Source organism: Nannospalax galili, unplaced genomic scaffold (assembly GCF_000622305.1).
Source record: "Nannospalax galili isolate Female #2095 unplaced genomic scaffold, S.galili_v1.0 scaffold886, whole genome shotgun sequence".
Lineage (NCBI taxonomy): Eukaryota > Metazoa > Chordata > Mammalia > Rodentia > Spalacidae > Nannospalax > Nannospalax galili.
Genome location: NW_008355971.1, coordinates 3,059,163 through 3,067,722, shown reverse-complemented (window position 1 = coordinate 3,067,722; position 8,560 = coordinate 3,059,163). Strand labels below are relative to the sequence as shown.

Sequence of the window (8,560 nt, the reverse complement as noted above, 5' to 3'; positions counted from 1 at the left end):
TGTCTTTTTGAGACAGGGTCTCCCTGTAGCCCCAGCTGTCCTGGAACTCACTATGTAGACCAGGCTGGCCTCGAACTCACAAAGATCCACCTGCCTCTGCCTCCCAAGTGCTGGGATTAAAGGTGTGCGCCACCATGCCCAGCTCTAAATTTTAATTTTTAATGTGATATTTTTATTAATTCTTTGAGAATTTCATACATGATACAATGTATTTTTAATATATTTACCCTTCTGGGATGGAGGGATAGTTTGGCTATGAAAGGCTCATGCTAACAATCAAATATATCTGCCCTTTACCCCCCAAAATTCCCCAACTCTTGTCTAATGTTCTTTTTTTTTAATATCCAGAAGTTCTGTTAGGTGATTTACATTTTCTGTGGGGCACAGGTGAGGACACACTGGGGCCGTAGAAGAGTAATGGAAAAATAGTGGAAAAATCTGTTGGTGCCTGGGAATGAGAAAGGTCCAACGTCAGGGCCTAGGTGCCCAGGACCATGTGTGGAATCAAGCCCTTAGCTAACCCTCAGGGGAGGTGGGAAGTCCATTCTTGAGAATCAGTCCTCCCAGGACTAGAAACTGTAAATGACAGAAACCTCCCCTGTCCACAGCATAAGCCCAACACAGAGGCAAAGTCACTGCCATGCACAACTTGGACCTCAGGGGAAGGGGTTCTGGAGAATGCAGCCACTCAGAGAAGGCTGAAACTGCTGCCTCCATTCTCTAATTAATTCCACCATAAGCCCACCACTGGAGGAAAGTGGATCCACAGCTCATGATTGGGGACTACAGCTCCAGCTCACAGGAGGGGACCACAGCTCCAGGTATATGGGAGCAGACCACAGCTCCAGCTTATGGGAAGGGCTCATAGCTCCCAGTTTACAAGAGGGGACCACAGCTCCATCACACAGGAAGGGGTCACTGTCTCCTTTAAAATTTTTTTTAATTTATTTAATTTTTTATGTGATCACTTTTTTGCTTGCGTGTATATGCGTACCACACGCATGCAATGCCAAAGCCAGAAGAGGGCATCAGATCGCCTAGAACTGGAGTTACAGACAGTTGTTAGTCTGGGAAGTGCTGGGAACCAAACCCAGTTCCTATGCAAGAGCAGTCTCTGCTCTTAATTGCTGAGCACTCTCTCCACCCCCTTAAGGTCTCTCTTTTTAAAGGTCCCCATTTTGGACTAGATGTGGGGGCACGCACCTGTAATCAATCATAGCACTCAGGAGGCTGAGGTAAGAGGGGTGGAGTGTTGAGGCCAGCCTGGGCTCCAAAATGAGACTACATCTCAGAAAGCGAAGGGCTGTGGATGTGAGTCCGTGGTAAGGACACCTGCCTGACATGCACACTACCCTGGGGTCCTGCCCAGTAGAAGAGAGCCAAGCAAAGGGGAAACGGTGCTCAAAGAGCCTGACAGCTGAGCATGGGGGTGTCACAGGCCTGTAATCCCAGCACTTCAGGGATGCAAACAGAAGAGTCACGAGTTCAAGGCCAGCCTTGGCTACATAGTTAGTTTGAAGCCAGCCTGGGCTACATGAGACCCTGTCTCAAAAAAAAAAAAAAAAAAGAGTCAAGAAATTAATTAGTTCATTAACTGATTAGGACTGACGTTGTAGGTCAGCAGTAGAGCTCTTTTTTTTTTTGGTCTTTTTGAAACAGGGTCTCCCTGTAGCCCCAGGTGGCCTGGAACTCACTATGTAGACCAGGCTGGCCTTGAAGTCACAGAGATCTGCCTGCCTCTGCCTTGCAAGTGCTGGGACTAAAGGCGTGCACCACCACACCCAGCCCAGCAGTAGACCTCTTGACAAGGGCATATGAGGCCCAGATTCAATTTCCAGTCCTGCCAATAGTTACATAATTAACTACCTAATTAATTAACTAATTAATTGGAATCATCTTTGAGTATGACATTCTAAAGTCTGGAGATAGATATAACTCAGTGCTAAAGCACTTGCCTGGCATATGCAAGGCCTTAGTTTCAATCCCCAGTAAGAGCCAAAACAAACCAAACCAAGCAGTGCTGGTAAGATGGTTCAGCAGGCAAAAGTGCTTGCTGCATAAGCCTGATGATCTAAGTTCAGTCCTTGGGTCCCACAGTGGAAGGAGAGAACCAACTCCCAAAAGTTGTCCTCTGAGCGCCACATAAACCGTGGTGCATATGGGCTTGTACTCACACATAATAACAGATAAGAATAAAACTTTAAAATAAAAAAATAGAGCCAGGCATAGTGGTGCACACCTTTAATTCCAGCACTCAGGAGGCAGAGTCAGGCAGATCTCTGTGAGTTCAAGGCCAGCCTGGTCTACATAGTGAGTTCCAGGCCAATTAGGGTTACAGAGAGACCCTGTCTCAAAATCACCAAAAAAATTAAATTAGGTGCTAGAGAGATGGCTCAGCGGTTAAGAACACTGACTGTTCTTGCAGAAGACCAGGGTTCAAATCCCAGCACCCACATGGCAGCTAACTCTCTTAACTCCAGTTCCAGGGGATCCAACAGCCTCTTCTGACCTCCATGGGCATTGCACAACACGGGTGCACTTACCTACATGCAGGCAATACACACATACACATAAAACAAAAATAATAAATAAAAAAAATCATTGTATAAAAAAATTTAACTTAATTTAATTTAAAATAAAACACATAAAGAAGGTCCTGGTCCAGAGAGATAGTTCAACAGGTCAGGTAAAGGTACTTGCTGCCAAGCCTGACAACCTGAGCTCGATCCCCAGGATCCACATGGTAGGAGAGAACTGAGTCCCAAAAGTTGTCCTCTGACCTCTACACGCATGCTGTAGCACACACACACACACACCATACATACACACAGCAAATGTAATGAAAATGTACACAGTAGAAACAAAGTCCTAAAATCCAACTGTTTTATACCTCAGGACATATCCCAGCACTCAGGAAGCTGAGGCAGAAGGAATGTCGAGAATTCCTGGGCTACAATGTGAGATTCCCTCAAAAAGACACAACATGGCTGGAGAGATGGCCCAACAGTTAAGAACACTGGATGCTCTTGCAGAGGACCCAGATTCAGTCCCCAGCACCATATGGCAGCTACAATTGCCCAAAACTCCAGTTTCAGGGCATCTGATGCCCTCTTCTGGCTTCTGCAGGCATCACGGGTGCACTTACATACATGCAGCAATACGTATAAAATAAAGATAAATTTTAAACAAATTTTTCCTAACAGTATGAAACAGAACCATCGTGTGTTTTGAAAGTTCCATGTGCAGCTACCCCCACTGAAGCTTTTAAGTCTCATCTTGCTATTTCAATTTTGTTGGGGGACCCTGCTGCTAGGGTTATAGTCTTCCATGTCCGGATAGCTCTAAGGGGCTATATGGAAGGACTCCCTTTCTCAGCAGGGGCCTCCTGCTCTCTGCCTGACTTACCTGGAAAGTGTAGGCATTGCCCTATAGCCAGATGATAGGATCCCCCTACCACATGTAAATAAAGCACACTATGAGCACCTATCAGCTGAAGCTTTGGCTGCTGCCTCCACACTATATTTTCCCTGACCCCCACTGAATAAACGGAGCTGTTTCACTGAGTCTGGAGCTGTATCACTGAATCTGCCTCCCGGAAGGGCTTTCTTCCGTCAGTGCTCACTGGCCGTCCTGACCCCGTTGGTCTCTTCTGCTCCCTTTGTCCTCATGGACCAGTGGCCAACGACCCACGAGGGGAGGGAGAGACCCCACACAATTCAAATGAATTAGAATTGAATAAAATTTAAAACAGTCCCTCAAGTAGCCCTGGCCACACTTTAAGTGCTGGGTAGTCATGTATAGGAGTGGTGGCTCCATTAGACACCACACGTGCAGAACAGCTCCATCTTTGTGGCAAGCTCACTGTGCAGAACTGCTCTAAGAATTCTAAAGAGTGACTCTCTTCAAGACTCTGGCCATCAAGGTTCTCAGACACTAGGAGATTCCAGTGCTACCCACAACCCCCCTGACTCCCCTATACTCCCCCTGCCCTCCCAGCCCTCCTCCTGGTACCTGCTAAGGCCTTGATCCTAGAGCACTCAAAGAGTGAGGCAGCTGCAGTGGCGGCTGGGAGTGGCTCCCGCTCCCAGCCCCGATCAGGACTGTCCCAGCGGGCTGCAGGGTTGTTGTTGTTGTTGGACACAGGCGGGCCCTCCATGTTGTCCACTTCCCCCGGAACCTGTGCCATCTGGGAAGGTGAGGCCTGGTGGGGCGGGGGGCAGGTGAGGGAGAGGTAGGTTAGGGTTGGACACAGTGATCTCTGAGGACCCACTTCTCCCATTGACCGTCCAGGGCTCCATGCCTGTCTCAATCTATGTTTCCCTGTCTTTCAGGTAAAGGTAACAATAATACAAAAAAAATGAATAAAATAACTAAATAATAAAAAATAAAAGCCAAGAGTGGTAGAAAATGGCTGTGATCCTACAGTTGGGAGACTGAGGCAGAAAGGTGAGGAACTCCTGGCCAGCCTGGGCTACATAGTGAGACTTTGTCAGAAAGAATCAAACGATAGGGACTGGGGGGCATAACTCAGGGCCTGAGTTCCATTCCCAGAACCCACACAAAAAGCCAGACATGTTGGTGCACAATTATAATCCCATCACTGGAGAACAGGAAGATTCCTGGGGTTCACTGGCCAGCCAGCCAAGTCTAATCAATGAGCTCCAGGTGGGTTGCAAGGCCCTGTCTTAATAAACAAGGTGGATGGGGCTAGAAAGATAGCTCAGAGGTTAAGAGCACTGGCTGCTCTTGCAGAGGACCAGGGTTCAGTTCCCAGCACCTACATGATAGTTAACAAATGTCCATAACTCCAGTTCCAGGAGAATTCAACACCCTCTTCTGACTTCCAAGGACATTGCATGACACAGGTGCACTTACATACATGGAGGCAATACACTCATACACATAAAAAATAAAAATAATAAAATAAAAAAAAAACAAGGTGGAGCCAGGAGTGGTACATGCCTTTAATCCTAGCACTTGGGAGGGAGAGGTAGACAGATCTCTGTGAGTTCGAGGCCAGCCTGGTCTGCATAGCAGAGTTCCAGGCCAGCTGGGAACTGGGGAGACAGGGAGACTGTGTCTCAAACAAACAAACAAAAACACATATGCAGGCAATACATTCATCATACACATAAAAAAAATTTTAAACCCCACAATAGTAATAACATGCACCCTGACCACTTTAGAGAACTGTGACCTGACTTAGTGCCTACAGCTTAGCAAATGGTCACTGTATTATTATTAGAATGCTAACGTTGTTCTCAATGGAACTCTACAATGTAGAAGTAACGCCAACAGTGAACACAACTGACACTTGCCTTGCCCAGGACTCTACATGCAATCATGTATTTAATTCTCACACATTCAATAACAGTTAACAAGAAATATGCATTAAGAGCTTCCTGGGAAGCAGATACCAGGCTTACTGAGTGATCAACTCATTTCATCTTCAAATACCCCTAGCACTTTTACAGGTAAACAAACATGGCTAGAAAGGGGAAGTGAGTTGGCGGGGTCACAAAGGTGGTAGATGCCCACTTAGAGTTTTCAGTGATCAGTTTTCCATTACACCCATTTTACAGAAAAGGAAACTGAGGCACAGAGGGATTCAATCACTTACCTTAGTTATACATCTAGTGAGCAGCTAGGATTCAAACTGATTGCATTAATGGACTCAATTTTTCACCCCTGTAGTCATGCTCTTCATTGTTAACTCTTCTTTGTTTTCCAACTTTGTGGGTAGGAAAGGTACATGGGTGCTGGGGGACATGCCCCACCCTTTTTTTGAGTGTGTGTGTGTGTGTGCGCGCACGCGCATACATGAGTGTGGGTAACTCTGGAGGACAGAAGGTGGCACTGGCTCCCCTGGAGCTAGAGTTACAGGTGCTTGTGAACTAACCAACAGACATGTGTGCTGGGAACTGATCCTGAGTCCTCTAAGGTACGCTCTTAACTTCTGCACCATCTTTTCAGCCCGTGCCCTTTGCCTCTGGCTTCCAACATGTGACTTGCTTTGGCCAACAGAGTTGGGCAGTAGTTACTGGCAGGACAGTTTGAAGCCTCAGACTCAAGAGCCATTGTCTGCTGCTGTTTGTGTTGCAATCATGGATAACTAAAGCAGATCCAAGGGCCTACTCTCTCCAGCCACAGCCAGCTACAGCAGACAAGATCTGCCCCCATCACTGTGCCTCCCAGTATTTGAGTACAGCCAGCTGAGACCTAAAGAACTGGTCAACAGGTCTAGCCTAAATCACTGGACTTCAACTCCATGGCCAAACACATAGTGTTTTAATACCGTCTGGGGGGTGATTTGTTACTCAGCATTCCTATAGTAATAGCTGATTGATACATTTTCTGCCTCCAGAACACTGATAGATTATAAATACCTATTTTGTGGGGATAGGTGACATCAGATATGTCTCCACCCTATATCTGAACCCCAGAACTGGTTGTAAGACAAAGAAAGAAGAAAAATAGAATAATGTACTTTCTTTTCTTTGTAAAAATATTCTTTTTAGGGGCTGGAAAGATGGCTCAGTGGTTAAGATCACTGGCTGGTCTTACAGAGGACCCAGATTCAGTTCCCAGTACCCACATGGTGGCTAACAACCATCCATAACTTCAGTTCCAGAGAATTCAACGCCTTCTTCTGACCACCACAAGCATTGTGCCACATGGGTGCACTTACACACATACAGGTAATATATTCATAAACATAAAATAAAAATAATATTCTTTTAAATTTTTATTTAGTTATTTAATTTTTATGTGTTGTTTTGCCTGCATGCACGTAAGTGTGCCTAGGTCATGCAATGTCCACGGAGGTCAGAAGAGGGTATCGGATCCCCTGGAACTGGAGTTACAGACAGTTGTTGCCTGACATGTGGGTGCTGGGAACTGAACCGGGGTCCTCTGCAAGAGCAGCCAGTTGATCTTAACTGCTGAGCCGTCTCTCCAGTCCCCCTTTAAAAAAGTATTTTATAATTTTTATGTGTATGAGTGTATTGCCTTTGTGTATGTAAGTGTGCCTGTGTCGTACTATACCCAAGGAGGTCAGAAGAAGCCATCAGATCTGCTGGAACTAGAGTTATGGATGGTTGTTAGCTGCCATGTGGGTGCTGGGAATTGCAAGAGCAGCCATTGCTCTTAAGCACTGAGTCATCTCTCTAGCCCATTTTAATAGTCTTTGGGAGAGAGCATCAACACAGTCCCCGGTTACTACAAATATGCAGTGGGGTTTCCCACATTTCGGGAAATCGGAAGGGTCTGTACATCCAGAGTACAATTGATGAATCTCACCCTGGGAAAACCACCTTCTTAATCACAGTATCTTCCCTGAGAGGTAAGTAGAACATCACTGGCTCCTCTTGCAGAGGACCCTGGTTTGGTTCCCAGTGCCCACATGGAAGTTAACAAACCTCAGTAACTCCAGTTCCAGGGGATCCAGCACTCTCTTCTGGCCTCTGTGTGCATGCAATGCCCAGGGTACACTTACACACATGCAGACAAAACGTCATGCACATAAAAAAAAATAAATAAATTGTTAAAATTTAAAAGATTCAGACAACTTGTCAGCTCACTACTGTTTAGGAAGCCAAGCACTACCATTTAGGAAGCCAGGCTGTGGTCAAGGGGGGTGGAGATTGCTCCTTTTGTTCAGCACTCTAAAGCCCATTGCTATTTTTCCCTTCTTCCTTAGAAAGCTGTAACTAGGCCCCTACCACCTGTGTGACCTCACCAAGTCACTTCCCCTCTCAGTTTGTTCGACTGTAAAATTCCTAGGGATGTTTGAAGATGAAATGCATTGATCACTATTGGTACCCTAGAAGCCCTCTATACGTTTCTTGTCCATCCCCCACACCCACCCACCTGGTGGTACCAGGAATTCCACCCAGGGCTTCATCACTGGGCTACACCACTAGCCTGCTCTGAGTCTTCACCCTTTGGTCTCTTATTTTAGCAAGTCAGGGGGTTTGTCTGAGTTAGAAAGAAATGAGTTCAAGTCCTGTTTTATTCTGGCTGGACGGAAACTTGGTGTTTTTAACTCTCGGTGCTTTAGTTTCCTTCCCTGCTTAACGGTGGTCACAACTTTCTCCGCAATGGAGGATACTTGGGGAAGGGGAGGCGCTTAGGCACTTGGCCAGCTCCGTGCCGGCCTGGGGTGCAGCTCTGTGCCGGCCTGGGGAGCAGCTCTGGCCTTTCCCGGTGATGGAATGGAGAAGGAAGATGGAAGGTGTTGGGGGAGGTGGGAACAGGGGTCCTGCCGGGCCAGGGCGCTGAGTTGCCAGGGAGATTCCAGGCTTTAACCCTTGCAAAGCTGCATCTCTCGGTCCCTGAGGTCCAGTCACCACGATGAGGAGGGAGGGGGGACTGTGGGAAGGACAAGGCCTTCGGAGTAATCCTCCACCTGGCTCAGAGGCCAGACTAGACTGGGGACTCGAGGGTTCCTTCTGCCCTGGACCCCATGTCTCCACCCAGATACAGAGACCAGGGGATTCAGGCCGCGTGCCCAGGGTGCGGGGGAAGATGCCCGGGCAGGTGGGGGATGCTGGGGGAGGGG

At 47.1% G+C, this 8,560-nt stretch overlaps 1 protein-coding gene and 1 non-coding gene across 2 annotated transcripts in view; both read right to left on the bottom strand.

The window, feature by feature from the left end:
* Sptbn4 (spectrin beta, non-erythrocytic 4) overlaps positions 1-4,186 on the bottom strand; it is a 106,101-nt gene extending 101,915 nt beyond the window's left edge. Inside the window, 1 exon segment of the mRNA XM_029556578.1 lies at positions 4,012-4,186. Coding sequence (XP_029412438.1) covers positions 4,012-4,186 — 175 coding nt within the window.
* Positions 4,187-7,187: 3,001 nt separating this feature from the next.
* LOC115067794 lies at positions 7,188-7,350 on the bottom strand. Its single transcript, XR_003847161.1, has one exon. It is a non-coding gene; the product is annotated as a U1 spliceosomal RNA (small nuclear RNA).
* Positions 7,351-8,560: the final 1,210 nt, after the last annotated feature.